Source organism: Schistocerca nitens, chromosome 1 (genome assembly GCF_023898315.1).
Source record: "Schistocerca nitens isolate TAMUIC-IGC-003100 chromosome 1, iqSchNite1.1, whole genome shotgun sequence".
NCBI lineage: Eukaryota > Metazoa > Arthropoda > Insecta > Orthoptera > Acrididae > Schistocerca > Schistocerca nitens.
Window position 1 is genome coordinate 160,381,957 of NC_064614.1, and position 21,812 is coordinate 160,403,768.

The 21,812-nt window shown below is 38.8% G+C and overlaps 1 protein-coding gene across 2 annotated transcripts in view; it reads left to right on the forward strand.

Annotated features, from left to right (window-relative positions):
• Nucleotides 1-21,812, forward strand: part of LOC126244136 (ADP-ribosylation factor-like protein 13B) — a 225,396-nt gene that overhangs the window by 91,894 nt on the left and 111,690 nt on the right. For both annotated transcript variants that reach the window (XM_049948212.1, XM_049948213.1), the window contains exon 4: nucleotides 7,392-7,507. In XM_049948212.1, coding sequence (XP_049804169.1) covers nucleotides 7,392-7,507 — 116 coding nt within the window. The remainder of the gene's footprint in view (nucleotides 1-7,391; nucleotides 7,508-21,812) is intronic.

Here is a 21,812-nt window from a genome sequence, read left to right on the forward strand (position 1 = left end):
GTTTTCTGTGAACCATTTGTATATTTCGTTAGTGACTGTGTGAGCTGTACTCTGTATTGTGCAATTCGGCCCTTTGATCAGAATAATTGTATCAGCAAATATCATTATTTTTGCCCATTATTAATTTTAAGGTCATTAATGTAAAACTTGAAAACCCATAGTCCAATGTTTGATGCCATAGTGTGGAGTCAAATACCATAGCAATGTCACAAAAGTTCACCTTGATAACTTCTGAAATTTAGTTCACCTAGAATTTAATTTGTTAGAGCTGGACTAAATATGATCTCTCCATGGAGTGCCCTTTACTAAAGTCAAACTATGAAGGCATTAATGGTACATTTCATGTGGTGTGGCTATAAATACAACCTTTACACTATTCTCTCAAATATCTTTGAGAATAATAATAGCAGAGAGATAGGGCGATCATGTGTCCACTTTTCTGGATTGGCATCACTACTACATGTTTTAATCATCATCATCATCATCATCATCATCATCATCATTTAAGACTGATTATGCCTTTCAGCGTTCAGTCTGGAGCATAGCCCCCTTATACAATTCCTCCATGATCCCCTATTCAGTGCTAACATTGGTGCCTCTTCTGATGTTAAACCTATTACTTCAAAATCATTCTTAACCGAATCCAGGTACCTTCTCCTTGGTCCGCCCCGACTCCTCCTACCCTCTACTGCTGAACCCATGAGTCTCTTGGGTAACCTTGCTTCTCCCATGCGTGTAACATGACCCCACCATCTAAGCCTGTTCGCCCTGACCTGCCATTGTTCCCATCTACTAGTACCTGCAATCATCCTAGCTACTTTCATATCCGTAAACTCAACCTTGTTGATAAGGTAACCTGAATCCACCCAGCTTTCGCTCCCATACAACGAAGTTGGTCGAAAGATTGAATGGTGCACAGATAACTTAGTCTTGGTACTGACTTCCTTCTTGCAGAAGAGAGTAGATCGTAGCTGAGCGCTCACTGCATTAGCTTTGCTACACCTTGCTTCCAGTTCTTTCACTATGTTGCCATCCTGTGAGAATATGCATCCTAAGTACTTGAAACCATCCACCTGTTCTAACTTTGTTCCTCCTAATTGGCACTCAATCCGTTTATATTTCTTTCCCACTGACATTACTTTCGTTTTGGAGATGCTAATCTTCATACCATAGTCCTTATATTTCTGATGTAGCTCTGAAATATTACTTTGCAAACTTTCAATCGAATCTGCCATCACAACTAAGTCATCCGCATATGCAAGACTGCTTATTTTGTGTTCACATATCTTAATCTCACCCAGCCAGTCTATTGTTTACAGCATATGATCCATAAATACACTCCTGGAAATTGAAATAAGAACACCGTGAATTCATTGTCCCAGGAAGGGGAAACTTTATTGACACATTCCTGGGGTCAGATACATCACATGATCACACTGACAGAACCACAGGCACATAGACACAGGCAACAGAGCATGCACAATGTCGGCACTAGTACAGTGTATATCCACCTTTCGCAGCAATGCAGGCTGCTATTCTCCCATGGAGACGATCGTAGAGATGCTGGATGTAGTCCTGTGGAACGGCTTGCCATGCCATTTCCACCTGGTGTCTCAGTTGGACCAGCGTTCGTGCTGGACGTGCAGACCACGTAAGACGACGCTTCATCCAGTCCCAAACATGCTCAATGGGGGACAGATCCGGAGATCTTGCTGGCCAGGGTAGTTGACTTACACCTTCTAGAGCACGTTGGGTGGCACGGGATACATGCGGACGTGCATTGTCCTGTTGGAACAGCAAGTTCCCTTGCCGGTCTAGGAATGGTAGAACGATGGGTTCGATGACGGTTTGGATGTACCGTGCACTATTCAGTGTCCCCTCGACGATCACCAGTGGTGTACGGCCAGTGTAGGAGATCGCTCCCCACACCATGATGCCGGGTGTTGGCCCTGTGTGCCTCGGTCGTATGCAGTCCTGATTGTGGCGCTCACCTGCACGGCGCCAAACACGCATACGACCATCATTGGCACCAAGGCAGAAGCGACTCTCATCGCTGAAGACGACACGTCTCCATTCGTCCCTCCATTCACGCCTGTCGCGACACCACTGGAGGCGGGCTGCACGATGTTGGGGCGTGAGCGGAAGATGGCCTAACGGTGTGCGGGACCGTAGCCCAGCTTCATGGAGACGGTTGCGAATGGTCCTCGCCGATACCCCAGGAGCAACAGTGTCCCTAATTTGCTGGGAAGTGGCGGTGCGGTCCCCTACGGCACTGCGTAGGATCCTACGGTCTTGGCGTGCATCCGTGCGTCGCTGCGGTCCGGTCCCAGGTCAACGGGCACGTGCACCTTCCGCCGACCACTGGCGACAACATCGATGTACTGTGGAGACCTCACACCCCACGTGTTGAGCAATTCGGCGGTACGTCCACCCGGCCTCCCGCATGCCCACTATACGCCCTCGCTCAAAGTCCGTCAACTGCACATACGGTTCACGTCCACGCTGTCGCGGCATGCTACCAGTGTTAAAGACTGCGATGGAGCTCCGTATGCCACGGCAAACTGGCTGACACTGACGGCGGCGGTGCACAAATGCTGCACAGCTAGCGCCATTCGACGGCCAACACCGCGGTTCCTGGTGTGTCCGCTGTGCCATGCGTGTGATCATTGCTTGTACAGCCCTCTCGCAGTGTCCGGAGCAAGTATGGTGGGTCTGACACACCGGTGTCAATGTGTTCTTTTTTCCATTTCCAGGAGTGTAATATGAACAACAGTGGCGACAGGTTGCATCCTTGTCTTATCCCTGAAACTACTCTGAACCATGAACTCAATTTACCGTCAACTCTAACTGCTGCCTGACTATCCATGTAAAGACCTTTAATTGATGCAAAAGTTTGCCTCCTATTCCATAATCTCGTAGAACAGACAATAACTTCCTCCTAAGTACCCAGTCATATGCCTTTTCTAGATCTATAAAGCATAGATACAATTCCCTGTTCCACTCATAACACTTCTCCATTATTTGCCGTAAGCTAAAGATCTGGTCCTGACAACCTCTTAAGAGGCCTAAACCCACACTGATTTTCATCCAATTGGTCCTCAACTAATACTCGCACTTTCCTTTCAACAATACCTGAGAAGATTTTACCCACAACACTGATTAAAGAGATACCTCTGTAGTTGTTACAATATTTTCTGTTTCCATGTTTAAAGATTGGTGTGACTACTGCTTTTGCCCAGTCTAATGGAACCTGTCCCGACTCCCAGGCCATTTCAATTATCCTGTGTAGCCATTTAAGACCTGACATTCCACTGTATTTGATGAGTTCCGACTTAATTTCATCCACCCCAGCTGCTTTATTGCACTGCAATCTATTGACCATTTTCTCCACTTCCTCAAATGTGATCCTATTTCCATCATCATTCCTATCCCATTGTACATCCAAATCTGAAACATTACTGATCGTATTTTCACCTACATTGAGCAACTCTTCAAAATATTCCCTCCATCTGCCCAAGGCACCCACAGGATTCACCAGCAGTTTTCCTGACCTTTCCAAAATACTTGTCATTTCCTTCTTACCTCCCTTTCGAAGACTGCTAATTACACTCCAGAATGGTTTTCCAGCAGCTTGACCCATAGTCTCCAACTTGTTTCCAAAGTCTTCCCAAGATTTCTTCTTGGATGCTGCAATTATCTGTTTGGCTTTGTTTCTTTCTTCAACATAACTTTCTCTGTCTACCTGAGTTCTAGTATGTAGCCATTTTTGATACGACTTCTTTTTCCTTTTACAGGCTGCCTTGACTGTGTCATTCTACCAAGCTGTTTGCTTCATCCTACTTTTACACACTACTGTTCCAAGACGTTCTTTAGCCACTTCTAGTACTGTGTCCCTGTACCTTGTCCATTCCTTTTCCAATGACTGTAATTGACTACATTCAACTAACTGGTACCTTTCTGAGATCGCTGTTATGTTCTTGTGCCTGATTTCCTTATCCTGAAGTTTCTCCACTCTTATCCTCCTACATATGGACCTGACCTCTGGCACTTTCGGCCTCACAATCCCAATTTGACTGCAGATTAAATAATGATCAATGTCATCAAAGAATCCCCTGAATACACGTGTGTCCCTCACAGCCTTCCTGAATTCCTGATCTGTTATTATATAGTCAATGACAGATCTGGTTCCCCTGCCTTCCCAAGTATACCGGTGAATGTTCTTATGTTTAAAAAAGGAGTTTGTGATTACTAAGCCCATACTGGCACAGAAATCCAAGAGTTGTTTCCCATTCCTGTTGGCCTCCATATCCTCTCCAAATTTACCCATAACCTTTTCATACCCTTCTGTTCAATTTCCAATCCTGGCATTAAAATCCCCCATGAGCAGAACACTGTCCTTGTCCTTTACTCTAACAACCACATCACTGAGTGCCTCATAAAAACTATCCATCTTATCTTGATCTGTCCCTTCACAATGCGAATATACTGACACAATCCTAATTTTCTTGCTAGACACTGTCAAATCTATCCACATCAGTCGTTCGTTTACATACCTTATTGCAACTACGCTGGGTTCCATTTTTTTCCTGATGTAAAGCCCTACACCCCATTCCTGCTTTGACTCCTGACAGGTAGACCTTGTATTCTCCCACTTCCTCTTCTTTCTCACCCCTTACCCGAATGTCACTAACAGCTAAAACGTCCAGCCCCATCTTACTAGCAGCCTCTGCCAGCTCTACCTTCTTCCCAGAGTAGCCCCCATTGATATTAATAGCTTGCCATCTCATTACCATTTGTTTGCCAAGTCGTATCTTAGGAGTCCCTGGTTTGTCAGTTAGAGGTGGGACTCCGTCACCTCCAAAGGTCCGAGGCATTTTGATCTGATTGTTGCCAGCATCATATTTAAAGTACCAGGGAAGCAGGTTTCTAGCCTTACTTGCCCCGAGTCCCATTGGGTTTTACCCCTAATGGTTGAGGGACTAACCGGTCGATTTGGTAGTCTTTGCTGTATGAGCACAAAGGTGACCATGACTCAGAATATGTCCGAGATGCCCAGCCTTCTTCCAAAGTAACTGGTATCCCGACTGTCGGGACCACTTACTTGGCCACTCATACGTTGCCCGTGGTTCATGAACTAGGACATGACTACAGGAACCCACACCATGAACCACATGTTTTAATGTATCCGAAAATACCCCTGTCTTTATTGACTGGTTATACAGATAGCACACCAAGCCTGCACTTCATTTTAAAATCTTACTTCACACACCATCATGTTCTGAAGACTGTGTATTTTTAAATAATTTTATGATTTTCAAATTTTCTGTAGGACTCGTGCTATTGAAGGGAAGTGCATTTTGGGTGTAGTTTGCATTTGATTAAGCAATTCTGTGTCTTTCGTGAGAGACTAATGTGGTTTCAAAGAGAAAGATATCTGTGCCATTACAAGATACCCATGATATCTGTAGTGGTCCTGATATTGTGTTCCTATTTGTCTCATTTATTTGGTGTTGCATATGGTTTTTACCTTTCTGTTTCATTTGCAATTTTTTGTATATAATAGATTTTGGCCTTAGTGAGTCATCGTAATGTAAAGATTTTATAATATTTCTTGTAATCTAACTTCAATGATAGATCCATACTAGCACTCTGTTCTGTTTACAGAGCCCTGTTTTTAAAAATGTGATCGTACCGGTTAAGCACTCTGTCCTTCCACTTAAGGTTGATTTGATTTTTATCTGTGTTTAGGGGAAGCAGGCTTCACAGTATATGAGAGAAGAATTTCTTGTTCTCATTGTGTCTGGCTCATATATTTCCTCCCATTGTTGCTCTTGGGAACCATTTATAAACATGCTAGTGGATTCAGTATTTATTATTCTAACAAATTTAACTTGATATTAACATACTTCTTTTTAGGTATATCATTTCCATCATGATCAAATAGGCCATTTAGTACAGCCTGGATTTTTGTTTCACTTGTGGGGTTCAGGAATAGATTATCAGTAGTGTTCTTGTTGGCTCCAACTTCTTGAGAATGAGACCATGGGGAGTAAATTGAAAGTGGATAATCCAGTAGTTTCTGGTTGTCATTACATTAAAGAAAATTAATGTTAAAATCTCCATGTACTAGGCTGGATCCAGATATGAGTCTTGGTCTGACACAGGGTTTTGATCTTTTCAGGAAGTTTCATAACTGTGTAGACACTGCTGATGTAAAAACAAAAATTCTGGATTATTCTCATTACTTTTCTGGTATTGGCACACCATTTTCTGTTGTTATTGGACAAAGATATTGTTTATAAATTGAGTGTTTTCATTTTGCGGTGGTGTGCTTGTGCGCCTGTTGCGTTTGCAGTGGATAAGTGCCATAACAACAATGTAATAAACTATTGTAGAGTAAATACCTTAATTTTCCTATTGCAGTAATAAGAATATGTAAAGTGGATTGTGAGAATTGAATATGTTTCAGTTGTTTGTTAGTACAATTTTGTAATCTTTAGTATTCTTAAAGATGACTCACTAAAGTAGTTAATTTTAAATATGAAAAGAGAATTATTTATGGTTTGTTACAAGGTTCCAATGTGAAAGCTATCTAATGGCTGCAGCACACTATACTAAGGTTTATTTGCAATAATACCTGTCAGTTGTATCTTGTATACCATTTAAAGTGGATTCGCACTGTTTAGAATATGTCCAGCATGTGGGAACAGTTGTGCTATTGTGTGCCGTGTTTATATGAAGCAACAAGCAACAGTGAGCCATATGTATATGGATACAGCCAGTTGCACAAGGTTCTTTATGTTTTTAAATATTTTAACGATGACAAACCTTTTGTAATGTGCGAGGTCAGCATAAAATGAACGTGGTTTACAACAAAAGATTTTAAGGTATGTAAATGTACAGGTCCACTTCCAGTTTTTATAATACCAATGTAAAACTCTAATATCAACAGCTACACCTTTACTTATGAGTCATATTCCATGTGTATGGACTTCCTTACAGACCTGAAGATGACATCATAGATTGTTGAAACCAGGTGTCTTAAATTAAAAAAAATTTTTATGCAATCTTGGGTGTTGAATAGTGTTTATAAATCATTGGAGCTATTTATACACAAAACATTTTTTCTTGTATTGTAAATATTGCAGTTATTTTACGGGACCTGTTCTAATACAGTTGTTTTCAGGGAACTGGATAAAATGAATGAATGAGTTAAAAGAAGTAATTTTTGAGATTATATTCAAAGAAAATATCACCAGTTATTATATTTAAAAATGAACTTTCATGAAGATGTGTTAATCCTTTGGTGAAATTACATATTTAACATTTTCACAACTTTTTATATTCTGTAAATGTGTATATTTCAATTAAACAGTTGTTTACATTTACAGGCTCATGGTGTGATATTTGTTGTTGATGCAAGTGATATCGCAAGACTTGAAGAATGTAAATTAGCATTTGAAGGTCTCCTTTCCCATGAAAAGTTGACGGGGAAACCTGTTTTACTGTAAGTGTTACACATTAACGAAAACATATTTTTTTCAGGTCATTAGTTTAGTTTAGTTTTGTTAACTGCGTGTTCCATGGATCATAAACGTGACTTCTTGGTATGATGTGAAATGAGTCAATTTTATAATTGTATTACACCTTCTCAGTGAGAAATGTGGCAACATTATTGTCTTAAGCTAGTTTTCTTCAGTGATTTATACTTAACTAATTCAGTCTCTCTCTCTCTACAACACACACACACACACACACACACACTACTTTTATGGATGAATGCCTCTCTTGCCACACAAAGGCCGAATGATGTGTAGGGTAAGTCATTTCCCCTTCTAGTGTCATATTCATGAATGTTATTGTTGTTTTTGAAGTGTGGTTGATTGTTGACAACAGCCTTCATAAGGGAGTAGAAGTAACATGAGGCTCTTGTCCGCATGCCCAGATGTTTAAAGAGTTGTCTACATTGTCTACAAGAGGCTTTAGAAAAGTCATCACATTTTTATTCTTATTCACATGTCTGTGTGATGAACATTTTTTTCCCTTGATGTGTGATTTTGATCTTCCTTGTTGTGCGATTATTTTGAAATTCAGCCAGGTGGCATCATCCAAATGCTGTTACATTTTGGTAAACTCACTTGTCGGTGTCTTCAGATAGTCCTGTTGGGCACCATCTTACATACCCCCTCCTGTCCCTCCTTCTGTTAATCGTGAGGCCTTGGTACCTGGGTGCAGGTCCACTGCCGATGTGGTGGGGATAGGGCCCTAGTGGGACCCAAGCTGCAGCCCTTAGTCTAGGTGCTGATGCCACAGAGCTCACATTACTGTTGGAGTGTAAGCTCTTCTATGTGGTGTGATCTCAGCTCTTCAGTTGGCATGGCAAGAATGGGTCTTCCCACGGACTGCCATTGTGCTTTGAGCATGCTGAAGGCTGGCTCCCAGGCCATGCTTAGTTGGGAACCCTGTCTTTATGTATTAGTTATTGTGTTATCAGATCTCTGTAAGTGCAGTCTCAGAATCTGTTTGCCTGTTTTAAAAACTTAGAACAATCATATTCACACATTTTTTGATACAGCACTGTGTGACAGATAAGTGACTTGGTTGATCTTTTTCTATCTGGTGTCTGTAATCTATGCATCTTTTCTCCATGGTCCAGAATGTCTGGCATGTATACTTTTTGTTGCATAGGCATGGGATGTGGCAGACTCCTAATTTTCGGAGTTATAAGTTGACCTTAACAGACCTCAACAAATGGTGAACGAAATACACACTTCAAATTATATTTCTGGATCCTCTCAATTTTTACTGATGTGTCACTCACACCTGGGATAAACAGACATTGTCACAGCAGGTTTCTCTTCCTCCTGGAGCTGGTGTTGGCTGTAACCATTCTTCCAGAAACTGCACAGTTGCACTGCATTTCTGCAGCAAAACTGTCTTGCTCAGAAATTCCATGAGCTTTTTGACTAGTGTACTGCGGATGCCTTCTCATAAGGCAGCATGGCAGCTGGTGGCATAGAAGTATAAATTTGTTTGTGTTAATTTTCTGCACACACTGTATCTTCGCGTGCATCTGGTCTTTGCTTGACTGACACATCCAGGAACATAAGTTGATTGTTTTCTTCAGTCTCCATCATGAATATGATATTTTGGCTCAGTGAATTCACATGATTCAAAAAGTCTTGTAGGTGCTGTTGTATTCGTGTCAAGATGATGAACGTATCATCCCCCTTTCTGAAGAATCAGGATGGTTCATGGAGTGCTGAGTTAAGGGCTTTTTCTTCAAAACATATTGGCTATGATTGGTAATAGTGGGCAACCCATTGCCACTATGTTGGTTTGTTCATAGTAATTACTGTCAGACAGGAATGAGGTAGACACGAGAATGAATTCGAAAAAGTTTTTGTCATTGACAATCTCAAGTTCTCTCCTACAAGGTTAAGTCAGTGTTAATCAAACAATGGAAAATCCTGCATGGAATTTAACAATATTATGAGAAGCAAAGTTGCTACTCACCATATATTGTAGATGCTGAGTCGCAGATAGGCACAACAAAAAGACTCTCACAATTAAAGGTTTCGGCCATTGGCCTTCATCAGCAATACACACACACACACACACACACACACTCGTGCAATTGGAATAATTAATGTCAGTTTTTCTTCTGGTATTGTAATTATGTACATTACCGTTCTTTTTTACAGTAGGTAGTTATTGATGGTGTATTAGGGTATTTTTAATTTTTTAATTTTTGATAGGATTTATTTTCTGTACCATTAGCTAGTTTTCAAACATTTGCAGGCTCATCATCAGGTAAAGTTATAACAGGAACATTACCTGGACTACGTGCAGGTCATGGTGCTGGCAGAAATAACAGAAATTTAGTTATTGGTAATGAAAAGTTTATGAAATGAAAGAGTTGTGATAATGAAAAGTTTATGAAATGAAGGAGTTGTTATAACAACTTGTGACGCAGCAAGCTGCATTATTTTTACTTCCCCTCTTGTTTTGCCATCTGCCTCCTCAAAATTCATTTTGTTCTTAACTAATTACCATTAACATATGTGAATATAATCTACATTTTCATAAAAGAGAAAGGTTGGCCCTCAGTTTTAAAGAATTTAGCACCAGATCTAATTTTGTGCTTAGTTTTAGGTATGTAATTCATTTTCTAATTTATTTTGACAGTTCATAATTAGTATCTTTCAATATAGGGTAAAATCAGTAATTGTTTCATAAATTGAATTCTATTGTTGACTTTTTAACAAATATAAGTTCTGTACTAATTATAAACACCTGGAAGATGAAATACTAACAATCTTAAAGGATCTATTTGGCTCTATTCGAAAACATGTTTGCAAAGCCAGCCCTTAATTAATTCCAAAGTAATTAACAGTTTTGTCAAAAGTATTGTTTGCATAACTATGTATGTTAATTTCATCATTTAAACAAATAATTTGGCCTAAACCTTACAGTAGAAGAAACGGTTAAAAAGACAGAAGTTTCCGGTGTATTCAGTTAATTTAATGAGTTAAGTTTTAATTGTAATTTCTGTAAATTTAACTTCAAACAATGTGTAGTTTCAGCACCTTTTATTGTGAGGATATGTAAGTGCCTGGTTTTTGGTCACGAGACAGTCAGTCCACAGCCGAGCTTCTGATGAGAAACCTGTGTTGGTTAGAACAACAACAATGCTTCGACTTAACTGTGAGATAAGTGTTACACAATTAGACCATGTGTTAAAATGACAGTGTCTGCTCCATACATACCTTTCTGTTCTTCAAGAACTGTGAGCCTTGTGGTTAGGTTTTTACTGCTCGTAGATGTTCAATAGTAAACTATTGTAGCAGTACGTGGAGGTTTGCCTGGAAACTATTAATGAGGCTTATCGAAAGTTAAACAACAGTGCACTGGCCATAAAATTGGGGGGTTGTGAACAGTGAAAGTAAAAGACAGTGAAATGCAACTGTGCATTTGTCAGCTTCATTATTTAAAGTAGTTTGTGTTGTACTTCTACAACCCATTTTTCAGCCAGTATGTCGACACTAAGGGCAACAAATGAAGAAACAAAGTAGGCAAACTGCTAAAAACTCTTTCGTTTCATGCACTTTTCTTTACCACTTTTCCATTATCACAACTCCTGTTTTATAAACTTTTCATTACAGTAACTAAATTTCCGATATGCCCACCACCTCCATGGCCACAGTGTCTACCTGCATATGATCCAAATAATGTTCTTGTAAAACTATCCATCTGATGATAAGCATGCAGTGGTTTGAAAACTAGTTAATGGTACAGAAAATAAATGACATCAAAAATTTTAAAAAGTGACAGGTCGCACATTATATCCGAATAAACTTCTAGCTTAAATAACAGTTGCAGTTCACCAAATGCAGTGGATATAGTGAAATTTAATGGGTTATTAACAACTAACTTCATGAGGGAATAGATATGCTGTGAAGCAGTGGTCAAAATGCCTAACTCTTTAAACATAACAATTAAATGATCAATTATTGACAAAATTATTTAATTAGACAGATAAAAAATCTACTCACCAAGCAGCAGCGGAGCACACACATAAAAGACGGTTGTAATTGGCAAGCTTTCGGAGCCGTGTGTTCTGCCACCACTTGGTGAGTAGATTTTTTATCTATCTAATTAAGTAACTCCTTAAACAGATTTCTACAAGATGAATTATGGATGAGCACCACATATTTTTCTTACAGAATATTTTTGAGCAGTGAAAGCTTTTTAAAGTTGAGCTACTCTAGAATATTATTCCATATGACAGTATTGAATGAAAATACCCAGAAGTGATATGTGATTTATTCATCTCATTTATGTACAGTTTCCCCCCATGAACCATGGACCTTGCTGTTGGTGGGGAGGCTTGCGTGCCTCAACGATACAGATAGCCGTACCGTAGGTGCAACCACAACGGAGGGGTATCTGTTGAGAGGCCAGACAAACATGTGGTTCCTGAAGAGGGGCAGCAGCCTTTTCAGTAGTTGCAGGGGCAACAGACTGGATGACTGACTGATTTGGCCTTGTAACATTAACCATAATGGCCTTGCTGTTCTGGTACTGCGAACGGCTGAAAGCAAGGGGAAACTACAGCCGTAATTTTTCCCGAGGGCATGCAGGTTTACTGTATGATTAAATGATGATGGCGTCCTCTTGGGTAAAATATTCCGGAGGTAAAATAGTCCCCCATTCGGATCTCCGGGCGGGGACTATTCAAGAGGACGTTGTTATCAGGAGAAAGAAAACTGGCGTTCTACGGATCGGAGCATGGAATGTCAGATCCCTTAATCGGGCAGGTAGGTTAGAAAATTTGAAAAGGGAAATGGATAGGTTAAAGTTAGATACAGTGGGAATTAGTGAAGTTCGGTCGCAGGAGGAACAAGACTTCTGGTCAGGTGAATACAGGGTTATAAATACAAAATCAAATAGGGGTAATGCAGGAGTGGGTTTAATAATGAATAAAAAAATAGGTGTACAGGTAAGCTACTACAAACAGCTTAGTGAACGCATTTTTGTGGCCAAGATAGACACGAAGCCCACACGTACTACAGTAGTACAAGTTTAGATGCCAACTAGCTCTGCAGATGACGAAGAAATTGAGGAAATGTATGATGAGATAAAAGAAATTATTCAGGTAGTGAAGGGAGACGAAAATTTAATAGTCATGGGTGACTGGAATTCATCAGTAGGAAAAGGGAGAGAAGGAAACATAGTAGGTGAATATGGATTGGGGCTAAGAAATGAAAGAGGAAGCCGCCTGGTAGAATTTTGCGCAGAGCATAACTTAATCATAGCTAATACTTGGTTTAAGAATCATAAAAGAAGGCTGTATACATGGAAGAACCCTGGAGATACTAAAAGGTTTCAGATAGATTATATAATGGTAAGACAGAGATTTAGGAACCAGGTTTTAAATTGTAAGACATTTCCAGGGGCAGATGTGGACTCTGACCACAATCTATTGGTTATGAACTGTAGATTAAAACTGAAGAAACTGCAAAAAGGTGGGAATTTAAGGAGATGGGACCTGGATAAACTGAAAGAACCAGAGATTGTAGAGAGTTTCAGGGAGAGCATAAGGGAACAATTGACAGGAATGGGGGAAAGAAATACAGTAGAAGAAGAATGGGTAGCTTTGAGGGATGAAATAGTGAAGGCAGCAGAGGATCAAATAGGTAAAAAGACGAGGGCTAGTAGAAACCCTTGGGTAATAGAAGAAATATTGAATTCAATTGATGAAAGGAGAAAATATAAAAATGCAGTAAATGAAGCAGGCAAAAAGGAATACAAACGTCTCAAAAATGATATCGACAGGAAGTGCAAAATGGCTAAGCAGGGATGGCTAGAGGACAAATGTAAGGATGTTCAGGCTTATCTCACTAGGGGTAAGATAGATACTGCCTACAGGAAAATTAAAGAGACCTTTGGAGAAAGGAGAACCACTTGCATGAATATCAAGAGCTCAGATGGAAACCCAGTTCTAAGCAAAGAAGGGAAAGCAGAAATGTGGAAGGAGTATATAGAGGGTCTATACAAGGGCGATGTACTTGAGGACAATATTATGGAAATGGAAGAGGATGTAGATGAAGATGAAATGGGAGATATGATATTGCGTGAAGAGTTTGACAGAACACTGAAAGACCTGAGTCGAAACAAGGCCCTGGGAGTAGACAACATTCCATTAGAACTACTGACACCCTTGGGAGAGCCAGTCCTGACAAAACTCTACCATCTGGTGAGCAAGATGTATGAGACAGGGGAAATACCCTCAGACTTCAATCACAATCCCAAAGAAAGCAGGTGTTGGCAGATGTGAAAATTACCGAACTATCAGTTTAATAAGTCACAGCTGCAAAATACTAACGCGAATTCTTTACAGACAAATGGAACAACTGATAGAAGCCGACCTCGGGGAAGATCAGTTTGGATTCCGTAGAAATGTTGGCACACGTGAGGCAATACTGACCCTACGACTTATCTTAGAAGAAAGATTTAGGAAAGGCAAACCTACGTTTCTAGCATTTGTAGACTTAGAGAAAGCTTTTGACAATGTTGATTGGAATACTCTCTTTCAAATTCTGAAGGTGGCAGGGGTAAAATACAGAGTGCGAAAGGCTATTTACAATTTGTACAGAAAGCAGATGGCAAGAGTCGAGGGGTATGAAAGAGAAGCAGTGGTTGGGAAGGGAGTGAGACAGGGTTGTAGCGTATCCCCAATGTTATTCAATCTGTATATTGAGCAAGCAATAAAGGAAACAAAAGGAAAGTTCAGAGTAGGTATTAAAATCCATGGAGAAGAAATAAAAACTTTGAGGTTCGCCGATGACATTGTAATTCTGTCAGAGACAGCAAAGGACTTTTGAAGAGCAGTTGAACGGAATGGACAGTGTCTTGAAAGGAGGGTATAAGATGAACATCAACAAAAGCAAAATGAGGATAATGGAATGTAGTCGAATTAAGTCGGGTGATGCTGAGGGAATTAGATTAGGAAATGAGACACTTAAAGTAGTAAAGGAGTTTTGCTATTTGGGGAGCATGATAACTGATGATGGTCGAAGTAGAGAGGATATAAAATGTAGACTGGCAATGGCAAAGAAATCGTTTCTGAAGAAGAGAAATTTGTTAACATCGAGTATAGATTTAAGTGTCAGGAAGTCGTTTCTGAAAGTATTTGTATGGAGTGTAGCCATGTATGGAAGTGAAACGTGGATGATAAATAGCTTAGACAAGAAGAGAATAGAAGCTTTCGAAATGTGGTGCTACAGAAGAATGCTGAAGATTAGATGGGTTGATCACATAACTAATGATGAGGTATTGAATAGAATTGGGGAGAAGAGGAGCTTGTGGCACAACTTGACTAGAAGAAGGGATCGGTTGGTAGGACATGTTCTGAGACATCGAGGGATCACCAATTTAGTATTGGAGGGCAGTGTGGAGGGTAAAAATCGTACAGGGAGATGAATACACTAAACTGATTCAGAAGGATGTAGGTTGCAGTAGGTACTGGGTGATGAAGAAGCTTGCACAGGATAGAGCAGCATGGAGAGCTGCATCAAACCAGTCTCAGGACTGAAGACCACAACAACAACAGCATGTACAGTTTTGAAATCATTTGATTTGATGTACAGGAGACATGTCAAGGTTTACAAAAAAACCTTTTTCACTTTTTAAAGAGAAATACAAAAGATTACATTATATTTTACATTTCTAAGTTACAGCTACACATGTACATAAAATAATACATGTAATACAATCCCTGTGTTCAGACTGTGAAGCTGTCCTCAATGAATTCATCGACAGAATAATAACACTTTTCCACCAGAAGAGTAAAGAGCAGTCTTTTCAGTGAACCAAGCTCCATCTTAAATATATTACTGCCTTTTATTTTATTGAAAATTTTTAACCCCCTATACTCTGGCGTTTGGGCATAAGGTTTTAAACCATGTGTTGGAAGTTTGAAGTTATCTCTGTGGCGAGTGCTGTAGTTGTGGTCAAAACGGAAAGTGTCTAGTGTATGTTGATTTTTATATAGGAACACCACTATCTCATATATGTAAAGTGAGGGGATATATAGTATTTTTAAATTTTTTAACAAATATGTTTCTAATTACTTTCTTTTGTAATACTAGGAGCCTAGTGACGTTTGCTGTATTTCCCCAGAAGATTATGCCATAATGAATAACTGACTCAAAGTAGCAGTGATAAACTATCTTTCTGGTATCCGTGTTTGTGGCACCTGACAAAATACTAAGTTGTTCAATTCATTTGCTAAGTAATCTATGTGTACCTTCCAATGTAAATTTTTGTCAAGATTTAGGCCTAAGAACTTCACGTGGTTTGCTTCTGTGATATCCTGATCATTGCAAGTTATCTTTATTTCTGTTCTTTCTACTGATTTAGCTTCAAATTGCATCATTTTGGTTTTAGTTACATTTAGTTTTAGTCCATTTTGATAGAACCAAGATTCGAGTTTTTCTAAAGTATTTTTGGCTTTTTCTGGAATATTTTCAGATACCTCATTTTCAATTAGAACTGATGTATCATCAGCAAATAATACTGAATGAACGTCAATAGCAAGTGGTAGGTCATTTACATAAAAAAGAAATAGATAGGGACCCAATATCGAAACTTGTGGGACTCCTAGGAGAACTGTTTTCCTGCCTGAGGAATAATTGGTTGCATTTGAAGTTAAAATTACTCTCTGTTTCCTACCTGACAGGTAAGAGCTAAATAAAGCAGTGTCCCTGATACCATACATCTGTAATTTGTGGAATAGTAATGCATAGATCACTGAATCGAAAGCTTTAGTTAGATCACAGAATATTCCTGTGACCTTTCTACCTTTATCTAACGTGGAGCATATTTTGTGGATAAACTCATTTATAGCATTCACAGTGCTTTTACCCTGTTGGAATCCGAACTGGTTTTTAAAAATTATATCATTTACAGTAAGAAATTTATTAATGTGTTTTGCTGCAATCTTTTCAAACACTTTAGAGAAGACCAGCAAGAGAGAGATAGGGCGGTAATTCCGCATATCTTCAGTCGATCCTTTCTTGAATAGAGGTTTGATCTCAGCATATTTCAATACATTTGGAAAGCATCCCTGTTCAAAAGACTGATTTATAATAATTGACAGTGGTTGAGAAATAATATCGTACACACACTTGATTACAGATGATATTATTTGACCCCACCCATGTGAGGTTTTATTTTTTAGAGACAATATTTCCTTTTTCACATCCCTTTGGGTGATTTTTTCAAATTGTTTAAGGGGGGCAAGACATCAAACGGATCGACTTGGAGCAGGAGAGGCACCACAGGACATTTTAATTTCCACTGTGTATACTTTCACAAATAAATTCTTAGAACTATGTCAGCATGACCAGGAAGGATTCAAGATTCACATTCATAGCAATGAAAGTTCAAAAACATAACCAAATAAATTTTTTTTACAAGCGAAATTTCATAATTGTTTCACTTGCTATTGGCTGCATTTGTTGCTTTAGGTACACTTTTCTTCATAAGTAAGAGAGATTCTTCGATGAATTTTGCACAGCATACAAACCATACTTACAGGTGCATGAAACTCTAGAATTTATTTAATTTATGGAAATATGAATGAGCTGTTTTCATGTTTAGAAGAAATTCAAATTTTATAATTATTTATCTCATCTTTTACCACAGATTTTAATAGATTTGGAAAATTCTAGTTTTGCATTAACAAGCAGTGCAAAATTCATGTAAGAATCTCTCTTACTTATGAAGAAAAGTGTACCTATAGCAACAAATGAAGCCAATAGTAAGTGAAAAATTATGAAATTTCACATGTAAAAAAAATTAATTTGGTTATGTTTTTGAACTTTCATTGCTATGAATGTGAATCTTGAATCCTCCCTGGTCATGCTGACATAGTTGTAAGAATTTATTTGTGAAAGTATACACAGTGGAAATTAAAATGTCCTGTGGTGCCTCTCCTGCTCCAAGTCGACCCGTTTGATATCCTAACCCCCTTAAAAGATGTGTTCTGGCTATTTTCCAAATTTGTGATGCCCTGATAGAATGTCATATCCACATCTGCTCTTACTACATTGAGGAAGAATTCATTGAAACAACTTGACATCTGAACAGGGTTTACTATAATTTCATTTTCATGTCTAATTTTCAAAATCTCATGAATTTTTACTTTGACCCCTAATTCAGACTGAACAAATGACCACACTGCTTTTGTCTTATTTCTGTGTTCTCATATGAATTTATTATTTGCCATTTTTTTAGCTGCCACTACAACTTTTGTAAAAACAGCTTTATACTGTTTGACATAAGTAACAAAATCTGGATTTCTGTTTGATTTTAACGCATTGTGGAGCTCTCTCTTTCTGTCACTAGAAACTTTTATTCCTGTTGTAATCCATTTGAGTTTACCATTTACTTTCTTTTGCTTATATCTATGAGGAAATGATTCATTAAATACCTCTAAGAAACAATTTAAGAATTTGTCATAGTTTATCGAGCTTGAACTATTGTGGTCTACTGGCCAGCTTATTACACTTAATTTACTGCAGAATAAATCCATTTTATTTTTACTGAGATCCCTTTTTATATACACTTCTGGAGGCTGTAGGTTATTTGCTTTTCGGAGCTCAATAAACAGAGCTGAGTGATCTGAAATACCCAAGTCTAAGCAGTATTTCAGCTTATTTCCACTGTCAAATTTGTAGTTAGTAATAATATTATCATTGCAGGTCACTGATCTGCTGTTTTCCCTAGTGCCTTCAGAAAAATTTAGCTTGAAACCAGATTTCTGAATTAAGTCATGAAATTTTGTGGAATCATTGCTTTCAGATAAGACATGTAAGTTGAAGTCTGCTGCTATAACAACTTTTTTCTTACTTTCTTTCTGGAGTTTTTCTAGGAGGCATTCAAATTTGGCTAAAAACAGTTTTGTTACCGCACCTCCAGGAATTCTGTAGATTGCTATAACCAGTGTGTTCAGATCACTTAGTTCTACAGAGCAACTTTTAAACACGCTCTCTTCATTTAAATAATTAAAACTATCTCTTACTGTATGACTTATAGAAGAATTGACAAGAATGCAGGAGCCTCCACGAGATTTACTTATTCTACAAAAATTATTAATACTATTTAATACTTTTATACTATCTAGTGTTAACCAGTGTTCGTTTAGGCAGATTATTTTGATATTTACCGAGTCTGAAAACAGAATTTTTAGTTTGTCGATTTTTGAGTATTTACAATTTGGTAGTTTGCCCCTAAGACATTTATATTCCAATGCATCAACAGATCATTTTTGCTTTCGGTTATTTCATGTGCATCCTTTGTTTGGTACCTAAACTTTTTATTTTCAGTTTCAGTTTTTTCTTTGTCACCCCTTTCAGAATGAATTAGTTTCCCTTGCTTCTTTGGATTGGACACACGTCTATGAACATTTTACTAAGGCTCGCAGAGCCTAATCTATTTAAATGCAGGCCATCTTTGCCCAGACACTGATAGTTTAAGAACTTGTTTGGGTCAATGAATACTGCACCGAGTCTGTTGCACTGTTCCCTAATGCTGGTATTTATCCTGTTGATGTAAGTATCACTTACCAATCTTCGGTGAATAATTCCACTAATTACCAGCCTAGATGTTGGGTATACAGTTTTTGATGATCTAATCAGATTCCGTGTTTCATTCACAATTTCTTCCTCACTGTTTCTGCTGATGGAGTTTGTGCCCACGTGGATTAAGACACCTCTGTAATCGTCAGTACTTAAAGTTTTGTTACCAGTTTCGCCTGTGTTTCTTTTCGTATACAATACATTCTTAAAATGTTTGTTGAGTTGATGCGATCGAATTCCAGGTCGAACATCGATCTTGCAGTCCGGCACAATAACATTTTTTACTATAGAATCACCAATTAACAGAAAATCGTTTTTGTCAGCTTCTTTGTTCGTTGCACTTTTACGGTTGTCCTTATTATAGGAAACTGTTTTCCATTTATACTTATCACATGTTTCACTGACGGAGTTCTCTGTGGTATTATTCGCCATAAGTTCTTAACTTACTGAGTTGTATCATCGCCAGTTACTTGAATGTAACTGAAACAAGGAAAAGGACTGAGACTTAGACTTAGTTCCTCCAATACTAGGTAGCATATCAGGTAACAAGTTGCATCCAGTGAACTCTATCACCTGCCATGTTTACAGCTTCCTGCCAGATTATGTCTACGCACTGAAGACCCTTTGTGAATGTTCATTTCCAGCAGTTATAATGTCTTCTTGTACTTATTTATCCATCTGTTGGTTTCCTCAACAGTGCTGATTTTTGGGTTCTTCCATCTTTCATCTTATAACATCCCTCACAAGCTTCAGTCTTCTTTCAACAACAATTTTGTGCAGGCTGCATAGACTTCTTCTTCTCAGTGCTTCATCATTTGAAATGTGGTCACAATAGGTGATCTTCAAAATTCACCTCAAGCATCACTGAGGAAAAACATTGAGCATGTGTGCTGATCTTTGTGACATTTTCCAGGTCTCACATGTCTATGTGGCCATTGCTAGTATGGTAGAGGAGTACAGCCAAAGCTTTGTGGACATATTTACAGAATCAAATTGCCACATGGAGCACATTCGTTGGAAGACTGCAGAAGCTTACCCAGTTCTGCTGGTGTCTGCATTTCCATCCCTGCTATTATAGATAAGGCTGCCAAGACATGGAAATTGGTCAACATCTTTTAGTATCTTCTGTTGCGTTACAGTTTGAGTAGACACATTTCAACTTTTTCTGCACATTGTTTTTGTTTTATCACTATTTATTTTTAGCCCTACAGAACTGGCCATTCCATCCAGCTTGGTTATAGTTAGTTGTAAACGCTGTGGGGTTTCTGCAAAGAGGAAGGAATGGCAACAAAATCAATCTCATACAGATGAACCAAAATGCCAGTGACAAAATTTTAGAGGTTTTTCATTTATTTATTTATTATTATTTTTTTTTTTAATGTACGAGGGACGTTTGAAAAGTCTGTGCAAAAATAAAAACTACTTACGTGTTTGGGGTAAACCTTTTTTATTTTTTAATATAGTCTCCTTTTAGACTTATACACTTCATCCAACGCTGTTCTAATTTGTTTATCCCTTCGGAATAATAGGACTTGTCCGAGTCTGCAAAATAGCAATTAGTTGCTGCAATCACATCCTCGTTTGAATAAAATCTTGTCCTGCCAGCCATTTCTTCAAATTGGGGAACAAATAGTAGTCCAAGAGGCAAGTCTGGAGAGTAGGGGGGATGTTAAGCGAGTTGGAATCCTATTTCCGTTAATTTTGCGACCACAACTGCTGAGGTGTGTGCTGGTGCATTGTCGTGATGGAAGAGGACTTTGTTGCGGTCCAATCGCTGGTGTTTTTCTTGCAGCTCGGTTTTCAAACAGTCCAATAATGATGAATAATATGCACCTGTAATAGTTTTACCCTTTTCCAGATGGTCGATGAGGATTATACCTTGCGAATCCCAAAAGACAGTCGCCATAACCTTTCCGGCCAAAGGAATGGTCTTTGCCTTTTTTGGTGCAGATTCTCCCTTGGTAACCCATTGTTTTGATCGTTCTGTGGTCTCAGGAGTATAGTAATGTATCCATGTTTCATTCACAGTGACGAAACGATGCTTGAAGTTGTGCAGATTCTTCCTGAACAGCTGCAAACCATCCTTGCAACACTTCAACGATTCTGATTTTTGTCAAGCGCGAGTAATCACGGAACCCATCTTGTGGATAGCTTTCTCATGTCCAAATGTTTATGCAAAATATTATGTACCCATTCATTCGAGATGCCCACAGCACTAGGAATCTCACACACCTTAACTCTTCTGTCATGCATCACCATATCATGGATTTTATCAATGTTTTCTGGAGTTGTAACTTCCACAAGGTGTCCAGAATGTTCAGCATCACTTGTGCCCATTGGCCACTCCGAAAATTTTGAAACCATTTATAAACTGTTCTAATCGAAGGTGCAGAGTCACCGTATTGTTTATCAAGCTTCTCTTTAGTCTCCTGAGATGTTTTGCCTTTCATAAAGTAATGTTTAATCACCACACGAAATTCTTTTTTGTTCATTTTTTGACAATAACTCGAGTTCCTTGATTCAGATGAATGCCAAATACAAAGAAATAGACCAATATGGCTGAAACTTGGTGTATGTTCTTTCCAAAGATGCTACTAACTAAAATTGACCTCGATATGCGCCGGTGGTGCCATCTCTCGGGCTTTGCATGGACTTCTCAAATGCCCC